The 17,818-nt window shown below is 37.8% G+C and overlaps 1 protein-coding gene and 1 non-coding gene across 6 annotated transcripts in view; both read left to right on the top strand.

Annotated features, from left to right (window-relative positions):
* The window catches only part of CKAP5 (cytoskeleton associated protein 5), a 104,941-nt gene that overhangs the window by 69,462 nt on the left and 17,661 nt on the right, over positions 1-17,818 (top strand). For all 5 annotated transcript variants that reach the window (XM_005216463.5, XM_059874786.1, XM_059874787.1 and 2 more), the window contains 15 exons: positions 935-992; positions 1,077-1,202; positions 1,806-1,945; positions 2,058-2,232; positions 3,731-3,844; positions 4,903-5,031; positions 9,341-9,535; positions 9,914-10,049; positions 11,251-11,339; positions 13,408-13,533; positions 14,821-14,970; positions 15,278-15,481; positions 15,690-15,825; positions 16,247-16,440; positions 17,632-17,804. In XM_005216463.5, the coding sequence (XP_005216520.1) occupies positions 935-992; positions 1,077-1,202; positions 1,806-1,945; positions 2,058-2,232; positions 3,731-3,844; positions 4,903-5,031; positions 9,341-9,535; positions 9,914-10,049; positions 11,251-11,339; positions 13,408-13,533; positions 14,821-14,970; positions 15,278-15,481; positions 15,690-15,825; positions 16,247-16,440; positions 17,632-17,804 (2,145 nt within the window). The remainder of the gene's footprint in view (positions 1-934; positions 993-1,076; positions 1,203-1,805; positions 1,946-2,057; positions 2,233-3,730; positions 3,845-4,902; positions 5,032-9,340; positions 9,536-9,913; positions 10,050-11,250; positions 11,340-13,407; positions 13,534-14,820; positions 14,971-15,277; positions 15,482-15,689; positions 15,826-16,246; positions 16,441-17,631; positions 17,805-17,818) is intronic.
* On the top strand, positions 15,932-16,042 carry LOC112441674 (small nucleolar RNA SNORD67). The gene has a single exon (XR_003029539.1). It is a non-coding gene; the product is annotated as a small nucleolar RNA SNORD67 (small nucleolar RNA).

Here is a 17,818-nt window from a genome sequence, read left to right as displayed (position 1 = left end):
GAAAGCTCAAAGAAGAACAGGGGGCAGGTCCTGTAGAGCCTCAAAGTTTTGAATAAATTGGAAACCATTAGAGGGTTCTGAGCAGAAGATTAACAGGGTTGTTTAGACTACAGTCAGAATAGATGGGATCAAGGACAGGAGCAGGGAGACTAATTAGAAATAATTCTGTCAGGGAATTATATTGGCTTGGAAGTGTTATGACTTAGAATATATTTTGAAAGTAAAACTAAACAGGATACTGTGCTTGAGAGAGCGAGGAGTCAAGGCTGACTGAGGAATTTTCAAAGAAGGCTGGGAGCAACTGAAAGGATGAAGTAACTGTTTACCGAGATAGGGAAGATGAGGAGAAGAACAGGTTTGGGGGTTGGGGCGTGGACAGTCAGGAGTTTGGTATTGACAGATGTAGAACATCTACTCGGAGAAGGCAGTGGCACCCCACTCCGGTACTCTTGCCTGGCAAATCCCATGGACAGAGGAGCCTGGTGGGCTGCAGTCCATGGGTCGCACAGAGTCGGACACGACTGAGCGACTTCACTTTCACTTTTCACTTTCATGCATTGGAGAAGGAAATGGCAACCCACTCCAGTGTTTTTGCCTGGAGAATCCCAGGGACGGGGGAGCCTGGTGGGCTGCCGTCTATGGGGTCGCACAGAATCGGACACGACTGAAGCGACTTAGCAGCAGCAGGACATCTACTAGACATAAAAATGGAAATGTCACAAAGGCAGTTCGATGTACGATTCTGTGGATTTAGGCATAAATTAACGTATCGATAGTATTTAAAGCTAGCTTTAGATGAGTGTAGAAAGAGAGTAAGTCAAATTCAGGACGTATCTAAAGGAAGCCAGTTCTGGAGTCTAGCTTTAGAAAACCCCAGTGAGTGTGTTGAGGGTTTCATTTGTTTGTTTTTAATTCTAAGTATTATTTCTTCTAGGCTGAATGTGAAAGCTTTCATTAGCAATGTGAAGACAGCTCTTGCTGCAACAAACCCAGTGAGTACATAGCAGCACATATAGGACAGAACAGCCGTCTTCGTGGCTCTGTTCTGATCTGAAAGGTTCTCTTTGTTCTGCCAGGCTGTGAGGACGTCTGCCATCACTCTGCTTGGTGTGATGTATCTGTACGTTGGTCCTTCTTTGCGAATGTTCTTTGAGGATGAGAAGCCTGCCCTCCTATCCCAGATAGATGCAGAATTTGAGAAGGTAAAGGTTTCACAGATGATTCAATCCATAGTTGACTTGAGAATGTTTATATGGTTAAGTTTAAACTTTTAAACGTTTGAAATGAAGAATATGTATGTATTTGCATTTATATATATATAAAGTATCACTGGGAAGAGTTCAAAAGAAATGGATGACCTTGCGAGGAAGAGAGCAAGATAGCTATACTACAGGATGGGACATTTTCCCCTTGGAATCCTTTGTAGCTTTGACATATCAAACATTTTTAAAAAATTACATATTCAAAAAGCACACTAAATGTAACAATTTTTTAAAAATAAACTTGTCCTTCCTTGAATAAACTTTCTAGTTGAAATTGCTAAATTTTGACTGCTCTGTATTGTGTTGGACGTACAAGTCACAACACAGCTTTATGGTTGAGAAGTCAGATTCTAATAGGTGTGTATCAAAATACCTTTTGTCACTTGGTCTCAGAATTGAAGTCTAAGTCTAATTAAAATATGTGCCGTGTGAATACTGTGTTATGAGGAAACATGAGAGTTTGACACAAGCACCATCCTCTCACCAGTTTGCTCTCACATTCTTCATTGAGTTTATTAGCCTCACTGACTTATCTGTGTGTAGATGCAGGGACAGAACCCACCGGCTCCAACCAGAGGGATTTCTAAACACAGCACAAGTGGGACAGACGAAGGGGAAGATGGAGATGAACCAGATGACGGGGGCAGTGATGCTGTGGATCTTTTGCCAAGGACAGAAATCAGGTTTACTGCTAATGATTTCTTCATGGTGCCTTCCACTTCTTAGTCAAGGGGACTTTCATGACATTCTTTTAGGCGTCAGGAATTAAGGATTCTGTCTTCTGTGTTTTTTCAGTGATAAAATCACTTCAGAGTTGGTGTCTAAGATTGGTGACAAGAATTGGAAGATCAGGAAAGAAGGCCTTGATGAAGTAGCAGCTATTATCAATGAAGCAAAATTCATCCAGCCAAACATAGGTGAACTTCCAACAGCCTTGAAGGGTCGACTCAATGATTCAAATAAAATCTTGGTACGTAGAACATGCCTCTCCTCGAAATAGAGACACAAATGTAGAGAACAAACTAGACACTAAAGAGGAAGGGAGGGGTGGGGTGAATTGGGATATTGAGATTGATATATAGACATATATTATACATATATATATGTATGTATAAAATATATAACTATTTTAATAAATAGAACCAATTTATTAAAACAGAACCTCCTGCATGGTACAGAGAACTCTATTCATTGCTCTGTGGTGACCTAAATGGGAAGGAAATCCAAAAAAGAGATGATATATGTAAACATACAGCTGGTTCACTTTGCTGCACAGCAGAACTAACACAACATTATAAAGCAACTATACTCCAGTTAAGAAAAAAAGACCATATGCCTGTTTTTTTCCCTCTCCTCTCTCCCCCTCTGTAAGGGGCTCCTTTTCAGTAACCTTCACCAGTAAAAAAAGGAAAAAGAGAATGATCACTCTATTTAACTGAACTAGAAATAGCTTCCTTTCATTCTGAGTGTGCCTCAAGATTTGTTGGAAGATGGCAAGTTTATTAATCAAATTTTCAGGAACCTGACTTGCTATTCACAAGACCTCTGATATTATTAAGTATTTGTATATAAAACTGCTTGTAATACAAACAAGCTTAATGTTTAATTTTTAGATTTGGATTTTTATGTCACATTTTTCTTAAACTAGGTGTTACCTTACTTTAAAATTAGAAAGCATTATACCTTCTATCTAAGGAGAAAGCATTGATATGTATTCTCCATTAGAAGATTAAGGGCACAGCAGTGCAGCATGCACAGTAAACGTCTAAATGGAGGTGTCTGTCGTTCATGTCAGACATCCCTGTAGGTCACCATGATGTAAGTGTTCAAGGAATAATTCCACATACTAAAGATGTAATTTATCAAGTTATGCTTTTAAAGGTTAATATAATGACAGTTCACTGAAATCTTGCTGTGTTTTATAATATCAACAGAAATTATGAATATCTGACATATTTCAAATAACCTCTGATACCCTAAAATGTATGGGGAACCCTTCCCAGAAAATTCCTGTAATTACTGTAAGTCTTCTTTCTTAAATGATTGGCCTCCATTTTGTAATCATAGAAATCACAACTCTCAGATCATTATATCAGAGGAATGAATATCATTGTTTATGCTTGTAATCTGTCTTTTAATCAAAGTTACACAGTGGAGTGTACAATGTTTTATTCTGACTGTGTGTGGTGTTCATACATGTTAATCAATAAAACTGAATGGCTTCTTGTAAAAAAAAAAAAAATTATAAAGCATTATAATCTAGTCTAAAATTCTAATACTCCATTTTTGTGATGATTAATGGAGAGGCCATCACCTGAAAATTATTCAAAGCTGATTAGTATCATAACCAGCTGTTTGTTTTAAGTAGGCCAGAAACTTCTTACTGCATTGACCATATAGCAGCAGACTTCTGAAACTCTGGACACACTGCTGTGATTTGGACATAAGGTGCCGCTCTTCCCACGCAGGTGCAGCAGACGTTGACTATCCTCCAGCAGCTGGCAGTAGCCATGGGCCCCAACATCAAGCAGCATGTGAAGAACTTAGGAATCCCTGTCATCACAGTGCTTGGAGACAGCAAGGTATCCCTAATTCTCTTCACCACAGCTCCATTATGGAACAGCCAGCCACGACTTAGGCTAAGAATAATCCTTTTCTTATGCATAAGAGTGCATGTAAACAGTCTTAAACTTTTTGTAGAGAAGAGACTACTGGAAGGAAAATTATAAAACATTTTTACCTCCCAGGCAGTATTAAGGTGACCACATACCTTGCTTACTAGCTTTGTGACTCTTAGATAAGTTACTTATCTTCTTTGTGGTTCAGTGCTTTATCTGTGGAATTTAATTCTTACAGGATTAAATAAGAGTCTGTACATAAAGTACCTGTATCTGCCTCATATAGTACATACTAAAAAATTGTTGCTATTATGATTATGATATCATTGTTTAAAGTATTGGTATAAAGAGTGAATAAACAAAAATTTTTAGATAATGTATTTTATTTTCTACCTTTTCCCCTGAAGTAGAGTACAGTCTTCTGGTACTTCAGTAAGATATTTGCAGTTGCACAGTCCTAGAATTTGTCTCAATGAAAATTATAAGCTCCTATATGTATCCATAGATTGAATATTTAAATGTCTATTTTGGTGTAATTCATTTAATTTAAGGAATTGGACTATTTTAATATTTTTCATGTCATTAAATCCTTCTTATTCTGTGAGTACAAGTTAATATAAAAACAAAATATTCAAATAGTTAATAATTTCAAGCTAACCATTATGAGTTTTCTAACACATAGAATTACATCCTTTAGCAAATAACCAGGGACATGAGAGTCCCCAGAGGTTCAGGAAACAAAACCTAGGGGTTTATTCCCCTAACATGATATTTTATGCCCAGTTCAATGTTTTGCCTAATTAACTAAGTATAGGATCGTTACAATTTAGAGTTTTAATTTCTACTTTACTTTGGAGTATACCCATAGATCTTGTTGTTTCAGAGAAGATGAAGAATGTTCCAAGTATGTTTATTGTAGATCTGTAGAGAAACCTCTGTTGTTCATGTTTACAAAGTAATACATTTTTCACTCCTTACCTCCAAGCCATAGTGATAGTTTACTGATTTTCTCCTCTGTTCAGAATAATGTTCGATCTGCTGCCCTAGCAACTGTGAATGCTTGGGCAGAACAGACTGGCATGAAGGAATGGCTGGAGGGGGAAGATCTTTCTGAAGAGCTCAAAAAGGAAAATCCTTTCTTGAGGCAAGAGGTTAGTACTCCAAATATGATGTGCTTTGCTGCTGCTGCTGAGCCTACCTAATAAATGTATATGTTGTGGATAGAATGAGTTCCATTATAAAATAGCTAATAAAATGAAACCAAATCCCTGGAGCTTTTTTATTCGTATGCTTTTTTTTCCCTTTTCATGTGCTTTTTTAGCAATAATTTTCTAAAATTTGTGACATTTTCTCTTCTTCAACTCTTAAATGGTAAAATAAGAGGTTTTAATCATGACATAAAAATGCAGTTCAACATTCAAAAATGTATCAGTGCAATCCATCATACCAGCAGACTAAAGAAAAGTCCTATCAATTGACACAAAAAAAGGATTTGAGAAAATCCAACACCTATTCATGATAAAAACTCTCAGTAAGTAATAATACAAGAGAATTACAATTTAAATAAAAAAGCATCTGTAAATGATATTGTTAGTGGTTGAAGACTGAACAGTTTCCCCCTAAGATCAGGAACAAAGCAAGGATGTCCACGTTCACTGTTATTACTCAACATAGAACTGGAAGTTCTAGTCACTGCAGTAAGACCTGAAAAAAAAGTGAAAGGCATATAGCTGGAAAAAGAATAAATAAAACTATCCCTAATTGCAGATACCATGACTGTCTACATAGAAAATCCCAAGACACCTACAGTAACCAAAATCAATAAATGAGTTCAATAAGATTGCAGGATACAAAATAATCATATTTGACAAAAGTCAAATACATTGAACACATGCAAACTGAAGTTAAAAACAGTACAATGTACAGTCACTCCAAAGAAAATGAAACCCTTAGATATATACTTAAAACAAATACAAAATGTATATAATGAAAATTACAAAATGTTGATGAAGTATTCAAGGAAGACCCAAAGAGATGTTTGTGGATTAGAAGATTTAACATAATAGAAATGTCATTTATGTTCATTTAATGTAATTCCTATCAAAATTCAAGAAAGTTTTTTTTTCATAGACAAAGTCAAGGTTATTTTAAAACTTATAGTCTAGCTAAAACAATCTTGACAAAGGAAAAAAAATGGAAAGAACCATTCTACCACGTATTGCTGCTGCTGCTGCTGCTAAGTCGCTTCAGTCGTGTCCGACTCTGTGCGACCCCAGAGACGGCAGCCCACCAGGCTCCCCTGTCCCTGGGATTCTCCAGGCAAGAACACTGGAGTGGGTTGCCATTTCCTTCTCCAATGCATGAAAGTGAAAAGTAAAAGTCAAGTCGCTCAGTCGTGTCCGACTCTTAGCGACCCCATGGACTGCAGCCTACCAGGCTCCTCCCTGCATGGGATTTTCCAGGCAAGAGTACTGGAGTGGGGTGCCATTGCCTTCTCCCTACCATGTACTAGAGATTACTAAATTGCTAACATAATCAAGACACTGTGGGGAATTCCCTGGCCGTCCAGTGGTTAGGACTGCATGCTCTCACTGCCACAGGCACAGGTTCAATCCTTGGTTTGAGAATTAAGATCCTGTAAGCCAAGCAGTGTGGTCAGAAAGAAAAAAGACCGTGATTGCAGGGGTAAGGAGGAGGAGGATAGACACAGATAGGTGGAACTGAAGAGGAAACCCAAAAAACAGACCCACACAAATATGAACAACTAAGTTTGAAGTTACCAAAGTAATGCAGTGGAGGAAGTGTGACCTTTTTAACACGTGATGCCAGAGCAGTTGACGTCCAGAGACCAAAAAATTAAACTTTGAACTAAATCTCACATCTTACACCAAAACCAAAACCACAATTTATCAAAGTTAAGAACTCTTACTCTGCCAAAAACCATGTGAAGAACATGAGAAGACAGGCTAGAGTGGGAGAAAATATTTGCAAACTCTATGTCTGATAAAGAATTATCATCAAGAATGTATAAATTAAAAAACTCAAAACTCAACAGTTAAAAAATCTAGTTAGAAATTTGGCAAAAGACATAAACAGACATTTCCCTGAAGAGGATTACAGATGGCAAATAAGCCCATGAAAGATGTTCAGGGTTACTGGTCATCAAGGAAATGCAAATTAAAACTACAATGAGATAGACAACTACCAGAATTACTAAAATTAAAAACTGTGGTAACACCAAACATCTACAAGAATGTAGAGAAACTTGAACACTCTCCTGGTAGAAATGTAGAATGTTATAGCCACTCCAGAAAGTAGTTTGGCAGTTTCTTATAAAACTAAACATGTAGTTACTGTCAGTTCAGTTCAGTCGCTCAGTCGTGTCTGACTCTGCGGCCCCATGAATCGCAGCATGCCAGGCCTCCTTGTCCATCACCAACTCCCGGAGTTCCCCCAAACTCATGTCCATCAAGTCGGTGATGCCATCCAGCCATCTCATCCTCTGTCATCCCCTTCTCCTCCTGCCCCCAATCCCTCCCAGCATCAGGGTCTTTTCCAGTGAGTCAGCTCTTCACATGAGGTGGCCAAAGTACTGGAGTTTCAGCTTTAGCATCAGTCCTTCCAATGAACACCCAGGACTAATCTCCTTTAGGATGGACTGGTTGGATCTCCTTGCAGTCCCAGGGACTCGCAAGAGTCTTCTCCAACACCACAGTTCAAAAGCATCAATTCTTCGGTGCTCAGCCTTCTTCACAGTCCAACTCTCACATCCATACGTGACCACTGGAAAAACCATAGCCTTTACTAGACGGACCTTTGTTGGCAAAATAATGTCTCTGCTTTTGAATATGCTATCTAGGTCGGTCATAACTTTCCTTCCAAGGAGTAAGCATCTTTTAATTTCATGGCTGCAATCACCATCTGCATTGATTTTGGAGCCCAAAAAATAAAGTCTGACACTGTTTCCACTGTTTCCCCATCTATTTCCCATGAAGTGGTGGGACCGGATGCCATGATCTTCGTTTTCTGAATGTTGAGCTTTAAGCCAACTTTTTCGCTCTCCTCTTTCACTTTCATCAAGAGGCTTTTGAGTTCCTCTTCACTTTCTGCCATAAGGGTGGTGTCATCTGCATATCTGAGGTTATTGATATTTCTCCCAGCAATCTTGACTCCAGCTTGTGTTTCTTCCAGCCCAGCATTTCTCATGATGTACTCTGCATAGAAGTTAAATAAACAGGGTGACAATATACAGCCTTGACGTACTCCTTTTCCTATTTGGAACCAGTCTGTTGTTCCATATATGACCCAACAAATCTTGAGCAGTTATTCCAGAAAAAAGAAAATTTATGTTTATGCAAAAGCCTATAACAAATGTTCATAGCAACTAATTCAAAATAGCCCAAATCTGGAAACAGATATCTTTCAACAAGTGAATATTTAAACGAACTATTATATATCCATATATGTAATACTGTTCAGCAATAAAAGAAATAAATCACTGATACATGCAGCAAGTCAGTTAAATATCCAAGGAATTGTGCTGAGTGACAAAGCCAGTACCAAACAGTTCCATATTATATATGATTCCATTTAGATAACTTTGAAATCTCGTGATTTAGAAATAGATGACAGATTAATAGTTGCCAGAGATTAGAGAGGAGGAGGAGGGGACGTGAGTGTGGTTATAAAAGAGGCAACATGTGGGATTCTTGGGATGGAACTATTCAAAATTTTGACAGTGGTGGTGGATACATTAACACATGGTAAAATTGTAGAGAACTAAATATACACACATACACAAATGAGAAAAAGTCCAACTGGAACAATCTAATCAGTGGATTGTATCAATGTCAGAATCCTGGTGGTTATAGTTTCATAAAGGGCTGCTGTTGGAGGAAATGGAATAAAGAGTGCATGGGATCTCTCTGTATTATTTCTTAGAAGTGCATGTGAAACTGCAATCATCTGGATAAATATTTCAATTGAAAATAAATACAAATATGAATTATTTTAGAGGTATAGGAAAAAACTCTTATGTGAAGCAGAAAACAGAAGTCCTGGTAGAACTTGTCATCTTCTGATCAAATAAATATTTTGGATCTTCTCTAGCTGAATAGTTCTTAGAATTAAAAAAAAAAGAAATAGAAAGTTTTTCTTCTTTAAAATTCATTCAGTTCCGTTCAGTTGCTGAGTCGTGTCCGACTCTTTATTTAGAACAATTAAAACTTTATAGCTTAATGCTCAAATATGGTCCAAAAAACTTTGTCCTTATTTTAACTGATTGTCAGCATTGCAAATTTATTATTTCATTGAACAAGAAAATAACTGATTTCATATTGGAAAATTGTAGTGTGAGAACTAATTCAGTGTTTGGCCCTGATGAAATCATTAAGCTTAAGATCAGAAATAATAACAGTTTTCTACACAAATTATATAACTGGTCTTTACTTCTTTTGACAGCTTCTGGGCTGGCTGGCTGAGAAACTACCGACTCTCCGTTCCACCCCCACAGACCTTATCCTTTGTGTTCCCCAGCTCTATTCCTGCCTTGAGGACCGCAATGGAGACGTGCGAAAGAAGGCCCAGGACGCCTTGCCGTTCTTCATGATGCACTTAGGATATGAGAAAATGGCCAAGGCTACTGGGAAACTAAAAGTACTTCTGCTTGTTATTGCTGCTGTTAAAAGCCATTAGAAAAATATTGAACATGAATTTATAGAGGCAAAAGATCATATTACCTCCTATGAGTTTCAACTTGAAATCCCAATGAGAGCACAGATCAAATATTTAGTAGTGTAGAACTTCTAAGGAATCTGCTGGCTTTGCAGGGATGAAAATTGTGACCTTCTAGAATGGCAGCTACCTTAGTGTGACTTCATAATGTGTTACTTCCCTTGCACTATGTGCTGCCTCCCTTCATTGGTATTTCAAAACCAGGAGCTCAAAGATTGGTTTGACAGCAGATCTGTTAGTGAGCATAGTATGGGTATATCGTTTCTGTGGCCTCTCACCTCTATTATATTGTCTCCCTAGCCAACTTCTAAAGATCAGGTGTTGGCCATGTTAGAGAAGGCCAAAGCTAACATGCCAGCCAAGCCCACTGCACCTGCTAAAGCAACATCCAGACCAGTGGGAGGGTCAGCTCCAGCCAAATTCCAGCCTGCCTCAGGTAACTTCATTTTGAATGGGTTATAGGGGAATTAAAACAGCGAGGGAACTCTTAAAGAAATCCAACCTTCGTTTTTAAATCATGGTTTCTCATGGCTTAGATCCCAAGCCTTCCCTCCAACTCTTCAAGTTGCCTGTTTTCTGCCAGTAACTGTGCTGAGGGTTTGAAGATAATTAACTTGATTTCCAGCTCCAAAAAGCAGTTTTGGAGTAGTACAGTGGAATACTCCAGAAAGCAAGTGCTCAATTTTTAAGCTTTCCATAACTATTTTCTGCTATTAGATATTATAGTTGGAAGGGGAATTGGGGCCATCTAGCTGAATCTCCTTTATTAACAGACAGGGAATACCAAAGGTTAAGTGACTTACACAGGGCCAAACAGCCTGTCAGTGTCTGAACCAGCAGAGGACTCTGCCTCCTTATTCACAAACGAGTTCTCCTTCCCTTGCACTTGTCTGTTTGCTGATCGATTCTAATATTTACTGAATTCTCTGGCAGTCCAATGGTTAGGACTCCACACTTCCACTGAAGCAAGGGGTACTGGTTCAATCCCCACTGGTCACAACAACAACAAAAAAAGCAGCATTCAAATATTTATTCAACTTTGTCAAGGAAAAATTCTTGACTTCTTCATCCTAATGTTAAAATTCCATAACATAAACAGAACACTAACCTGTAACCACTGCTCTTCTAGACTTAGTGCTTAAACAAAGCAATAATCTGTTTAGTGGGGTGCTAAAAAGTTAAAAAGTTTACATGTGTAAAATTGTTAGTATCAAAGTGTATATTCAGTTATAACATCTACTGGAATCTTGTTATTGGTATATACGATTTCCTATGGTTTCAAAGGTGATAAACCCTTCTCTTATCCGTCTAGCAAAAAGGTAGACGGATTTAATTGCTATTAATTGCTTAAAATTAATATTAATTTTTAATTGCTATTTAGAAAATAGTTTTTAAACTACAGTTTAAGTGTTGATAAAGCAGATGTAGGTTTTCTGAACTAATTTCATGAGGTTGTGCTTAAAGGAAATTGTGGAGAAAAAAAGATTAGGGGGAAAAAATCTAATTAAAAACACTTTAGAAAGGGATACATTTAAAACTGTAGGCTTTCTCACCATCATTGTATTTTGAACCTGCTCAGAACATAGTGATATTAGTTACAGTTTGTGTTTACAGTATGTGTTTTTCTTTTCTCAAAGCACCTGCTGAAGATTCTGTTTCTGGCACTCTAGACTCCAAGCCTGATCCGAAAAAGGCCAAGGCTCTAGGAGTTTCCTCTAAAACAAAGGTATGTTAACTCTGCAGCTTAAGTGTAGAGTTTCTTTTAAATATTTCTTTACACTAAGTCGTTCTTTTAAGAAATACACTACATATGAAGGGATATTATCTATGAAGTGCTTGTACAGCTTTCTGTGGCTGACTTTTAATGATGCTATAAAACAGAGGCATCCTGTTCTCAAGAGCTACTGCAAAGGTTTCTGTCATCCGGGTCTTTGGGGGAGATTTTCAGTAGTAAGCAACTTCACATTTGGCTGTTAAGTCATCATACAACAAAGTGTTCTAATTATACTCAAAGGACCTTCTGTCCCCACACCAGTGAGATTTTATGGATCACCAGTCCTTTTAGCATGCATGCAGAATTGAAGTTTAAAGAAATGTTTTCAAATGCTCAGCCTTAAATATCCTTGGGTGTCTTTTCATTTAATTAAGTTTTTTAATCACAGCAAATTGTCATCGATTTCTGTATCAAGATTCAGAGCTTGTCACTGTATTCAGAGTATTGACTATTTTATATTTACAAAAGGGAAATTGCAGAACTGTGCAATCAATAATAAATCTAGAGAAAACTATTAACTATATGTAACTGATGCAAATGTGTCAGTGGAGGACATGTTTTATTATCCAGTACATTTATTGTTATATCCCCATTATAGAAGGGCCATCCTGTGGCTGTTCTTCTAACTATTAATTACTCATTTTCCTTCCCTGTGCTTGGGTCCTTCAGTTCAGTGAGTTAATTTAAATGGGTAATTATCTTCCAAACTGTCCAGTGAAACTGTTCTTTTCCTGTCCTCCTCCCTCTCCTCATCCCATGTTTAACAAGTGCTGATTTTACTTTTTTGATCACAAGTGCTTTAAAGTCGTTTTTGACTCTATTCTTAATGCCACTTTTTTTTTCAGACTTCTGCAGTTTATGAAGCAATTGGACATAACTCATCTCTTATTTGTTTTGACTAAATGGCTTCAGTCTTTGAAATAGAAAGAAATGCTGGCCTACTGGAAATAGCAGACTTTTGCTGCATTTATTATAATAATAATTCCAGTAATGAAATTCAAATTTTACCTTAAATATGTATACTATATGTTCACAGTTTCTTTCCATCTGATACAAAGATTCTAAATCTTGGATTATTTTTAAGAGCCACTTTAGTAACTTAAGTATTTAAAATGTTTCAGCAGTTTTCTCTAGAAGCAGGTTCTCAAAGTGTCTTGGGTTAGAATGATGTGATAGAGATTTTATATGCAGAGAAACAGAAGAGCTTTCTCAACTAAGTGGTATTAAATGTGTGACTGCCATTCAGTTCAGTTCAGTTCAGTCGCTCAGTCGTATCCAACTCTTTGTGACCCCGTGAACTGTAGCACGCCAGGCCTCCCTGTCCATCACCAACTCCCGGAGTCCACCCAAACCCATGTCCATTGAGTCGGTGATGCCATCCAACCATCTCATTCTCTGTCATCCCCTTCTCCTCCTGCCCTCAATCTTTCCCAGCATCAGGGTCTTTTCAAATGAGTCAGCTCTTCACATCAGGAGGCCAAAGTATTGGAGTTTCAGCTTCAGATCAGTCCTTCCAATGAACACCCAGGACTGATCTCCTTTAGGATGGACTGGTTTGATCTCCTTGCAGTCCAAGGGACTCTCAAGAGTCTTCTCCAGCACCACAGTTCAAAAGCATCAATTCTTCGGCGCTCAGGTTTCTTTATAGTCCAACTCTCACATCCACACATGACTACTGGAAAAATCATAGTTTTGTATGTCACTTATCTCTCAATTCTTTTTAAAGAATTGTCTAGTAAACAAAAATAACCTGTGACCCAGACCTTTGATAGAGCTTTTCCAACCATATCACATGCCAGCGCAAGCACTAACAACAGTTACTTAAGCCTGCTGTCAGAAACATTTCTAGAAAACCTGTACACAAACATATCACATGCAAGATTCTGTTCATTAGTTTCTTTCATTTGGAATATGATATAGAAAGATGTCTGGTTTACATGGCACCCTTTAATAGGCAGCAACAGTGAGTCCTAAGGAGTAGTAATCTGTCTAATCAGTATCCCCTGCACCTTGGTTGTAGACTGCACAAGGAAAGAAAGTTCCGAGCAAAACCAGCTTAAAGGAGGATGACGACAAATCCGGTCCTATTTTTATTGTTGTTCCAAATGGAAAGGAGCAAAGGATGAAAGATGAGAAAGGACTAAAGGTAAGGAAAGAATTAAAGTCTTCAGGAAGTTTTTGCTTGTTTTTGCTTTGTTTTATAATCAAGAATTAAAGTTTCTGTCTGAAATTCGTATCATTGTGAAATATCTAATAAATCTTTTGCTTGTGAATTATATCTTGTTTCTCTAAGAATACATTATGGAAGTATTAAATCCTACAGCATTAATTCCTACCAAAGAAACTATGGAATGGAGCTGTTGCCTTTTTGTCTCCCAGTAGAAAGAAGTAGAAGTTTTGGGGAGGGGTTGGTGGGTTTGTAGGGTTTTTATTTTGTTTAGAATCAAAGACTGGGAAGTAGTCATTGATTTTTATCAATTAACGCATATGTAATATGCCACTCCTTTAATCTTTCTTGTACCTGATACCTTAAAAGATAGGTTTGATAACTATATATGGCTAGTTCAGTAATTTATCTTTTGATGTTTTGGTTTTATTAATCAGTTAAAATTTTTTTCAAAACACATAATTTTTTAAAAATTCAAATTGCAAAAAAAGTATAGAAAGTATGAGAAGCATATCTCTTATTCCAGTCTCCCTGAACAGGGAAAATACCAGTTTTTTAATTTATTACTCTAAAAATAATAATATTCCGTTCCTATACAATCACATATGTATAAATACATAGCTTTCCTTATACACAAGTGGTGGGAACATGCCATACTCTTTGTTCTGAATCTTACTTTTTTCTTTTAATGGTATTTGAAATACTGTCTTGAAGATTGTTCCATATGTGTACACGTATGTGCTTTCAGTTTATTGGTACATCGTATGTGTGCACCTGTCTTTACAGGTACACATACCTCAACCCACTATGTTAAACATTAGAAGTTGCTTCTAGTATTTGCTCTTATAAACTATACAACCATAGGCATCTTTGAATGTCAATTTGTGCATGTATGTAAGTATATTTATAATAAATGCCTAGACTAGTATGTACATTAAAATTTTTTATACACATTTCAAATTTTCCCTTTATTAAAATTATGCCAACAGTATTCACCATGTTATACAGTAACAGAGCGTTGATTTTTCTAGTAAAAATTGCTGAAAATTCTATTCCTAAAAGATTTTCAGAATTAAGCTTCCAGAGTATGACAGATTGAAAGTGCACTTTGCATTCATATTTAATTACAAATTAATCTTGGTGAATTTTAAAATATCCTATTAAGTTGATTCCTGCAGCTGCTTTGAATAGAACGTCTCTGTGCATTTCGGTTGAACCCCTTACAGCCCCTTTCACTGTTCGTTTTTTTGTTTGTTTGTTTTTCAGGTACTAAAGTGGAATTTTACTACTCCACGGGATGAATACATCGAGCAGTTAAAAACTCAGATGTCTAGCTGTGTAGCTAAATGGTTACAAGATGAGATGTTTCACTCAGACTTTCAGCATCATAACAAGGCCCTTGCTGTCATGGTTGATGTAAGTTTGCAACAAAATAAGTGGGCGTGAATCTTGGACGTGTGAAAATACTGAGCTCTGAGAAATAATTAGAAGTTTGCATGACTTAGAAGGAACTAGAATATACCATGTCCTCTGTTCTTACAGCTTTCTTATTAATCTGATTGAATAAATGACTACATGTCTATAGTTTGGGGTCTTAAATGGAGGGTTAAAAATCTATCATCTTTTTTTTGGACTGTAGTAAAATTTAAGAGTTAATTGCCTAATAGAAATTAAATTTTTACACAGTCTTAATTTGTGGGGGTTTGTATTGTTTTGTTTTAAGCACTTGGAGAGCGAAAAAGAGGGTGTCATTGGTTGCCTGGATCTTATCTTAAAGTGGGTTACGTTGCGGTTTTTTGACACCAATACAAGCGTCCTCATGAAAACCCTAGAATATTTAAAATTGCTCTTCACCCTGCTAAGTGATGAGGAATATCATCTTACTGAGAACGAAGCATCTTCCTTCATCCCCTATCTCATCCTCAAGGTAATGCATTGTTCTCACTCTGGAAGATTACTCAAGTTCCCAGCTACTTCAGTTCCTGTATTTTTATTCCCTCTCCCGTCTTCCATCTGTTGTATGATGATAACCTTCCACCACTCATTTTCTTCTTTCAAGATGTAGTAACACACAAGGGGGTGCCTTTGCTACTCAGACAGTGCCTCACTTTATTATTATTTTCCTTGTTGACCAGGTCGGAGAACCAAAGGATGTCATTCGTAAAGATGTCCGTGCCATCCTGAACCGGATGTGCCTTGTCTACCCAGCCAGCAAGATGTTCCCTTTCATCATGGAAGGAACCAAATCCAAAAACTCCAAGCAGAGAGCAGGTAAAGCAACTATTGATTGATGCCTGTGTCTGCAACAGTGACCTCTCAAAGAAGTAGTTTATAGAGGAACCAGGAAATTTCTTGGTTCCAGCCTTCTGATTTGGACTGTGAGAGTGATGAGTTGCACACTGGTGGAGCCACAGTATCAGGTGATACAGGCAGCACCCAGTACCTCCCTGGTGACAAAGTCAAGTGCACAGGGGCCATCTGACTCACAGGCATCCCTTCTAGGAGTACTTGCTACAGCACCGTTGTTTCATTGTATATTTTGTAGACGGCAATAAACGAGAAGAAATTCAAGGGAGAGCCAGAGTAAAACTTTAGCCCTTCATGTATGCCAAGGGAAATGTATCCAGTAAAGATAGGTCTTTGTGCCAAATGTGTGTTGAGTGTCCTTAATCTAGCCTTTCTTCCCCATCAGAGTGCCTGGAAGAACTGGGGTGTCTGGTCGAGTCCTATGGCATGAATGTTTGCCAACCAACCCCAGGAAAAGCCTTAAAGGAGATAGCGATTCACATAGGAGACCGTGACAATGCTGTGCGCAATGCTGCGCTCAACACCATCGTCACGGTGTACAATGTACACGGGGATCAAGTGTTCAAGTTGATTGGAACCGTGAGTCACTTTTCTCTGAGCATTTTCAGCATGTTGTGAATTGAAAGATCATGTAGGTGACAAATTTTGTCCCATCTCAACTCGTAAGTTTTTACCACTTTTTATTAAAATTCAACCTCTCGATACATCTTGAAATCCATATAAACCCTTGACGACGCATCTGATTACTTTAGGACACTTAAGGCTGTATTGTACTGGAAGTTAGATTTTCTTTCTGAGCGTTCTCCTCTTACCAATTTGCTTTAGATGAAAACTATTTTTGAATCAAGAAATGTAAGCTAGTCTGGGAATTTAAGTTGTGCCTGGCAATCTCCTTGATAATTTTTACTGCATTTATTTTTTAGTGAACAAGTACTTATGTATAATGTGGATTCTGATACCTGTCAGATCAAAAGGGTCTTGAGCCATGAGCCAGACTCTCCAAATATAGAAGGTTCTGTTTTTGACTCCTTAGTTCCTCTGAGCCAATCACTACCGTGACTGGACCTGTTCTTCACTCTAGTTACCTCTTAGTAGCACATATATTTACCCTATGCTTGTATATTTTTATTTACATTTATCTCATTTAATCCTCACTGTGAGGCCAGTGAAGGAGATAAAGCAGATGGGAATTTTACAGATGACCAAAAGTGAAGCTTCTTGCCCGTAGTCACACCACTAGTTTAGTGGTGATACCACAAAAATGAGGAAGTTTTGTTTAATTCTTGACCTTTTTATTTGTAGTTATTCATGGGATCTTTCCTTTTGTATCCTTTCCTTGTTTCATATCTTCTCTTACTAAAGCAAGTCAGGTTGTAGCAGCAGTTGATTTTAAAGTATAGGTAGTGTTTGAAAGTGAACATACCCTAACCTAGGAGATTCTGTTTGCTTCAGCATGAAAATGGAAATTAATTCTTGGGTCTTCCAATTATATGAAGATTATATGAGGTTTTTGGGCTTCCCTCATAGCTCACTCAGTAAAGAATCTGCCTGCAATGCAGGAAACCCGGGAGGATCCCCTGGAGAAGGAAATGGCAACGCATTCCAGTATTCTTGCCTGGAGAATCCCATGGACAGAGGAGCCTGGTGGGCTACAGTCCATGGGGTCATAAGAGTCAGACACGACTTAGTGACTAAACCACCATATGATGTTTTTAATTCTCTGAAATTCTAGTAGAGAGGTGAGTTAATAAATATGGATTGTATTAACAGCTTTCTGAAAAAGATATGAGCATGCTTGAGGAGAGGATTAAGCGGTCAGCAAAAAGGCCTTCGGCTGCACCAGTAAAACAGGTGGAAGAGAAACCTCAGCGCACACAGAGCATAAGCTCCAACACCAACATGCTGCGCAAGGGACCAGCTGAGGACATGTCCTCCAAACTCAAGTATGTGGGTTGAG

Source organism: Bos taurus, chromosome 15 (assembly GCF_002263795.3).
Source record: "Bos taurus isolate L1 Dominette 01449 registration number 42190680 breed Hereford chromosome 15, ARS-UCD2.0, whole genome shotgun sequence".
NCBI lineage: Eukaryota > Metazoa > Chordata > Mammalia > Artiodactyla > Bovidae > Bos > Bos taurus.
Note: the sequence above shows the minus strand (reverse complement) of the source record. Positions and strands in the feature narration are given on the sequence as shown.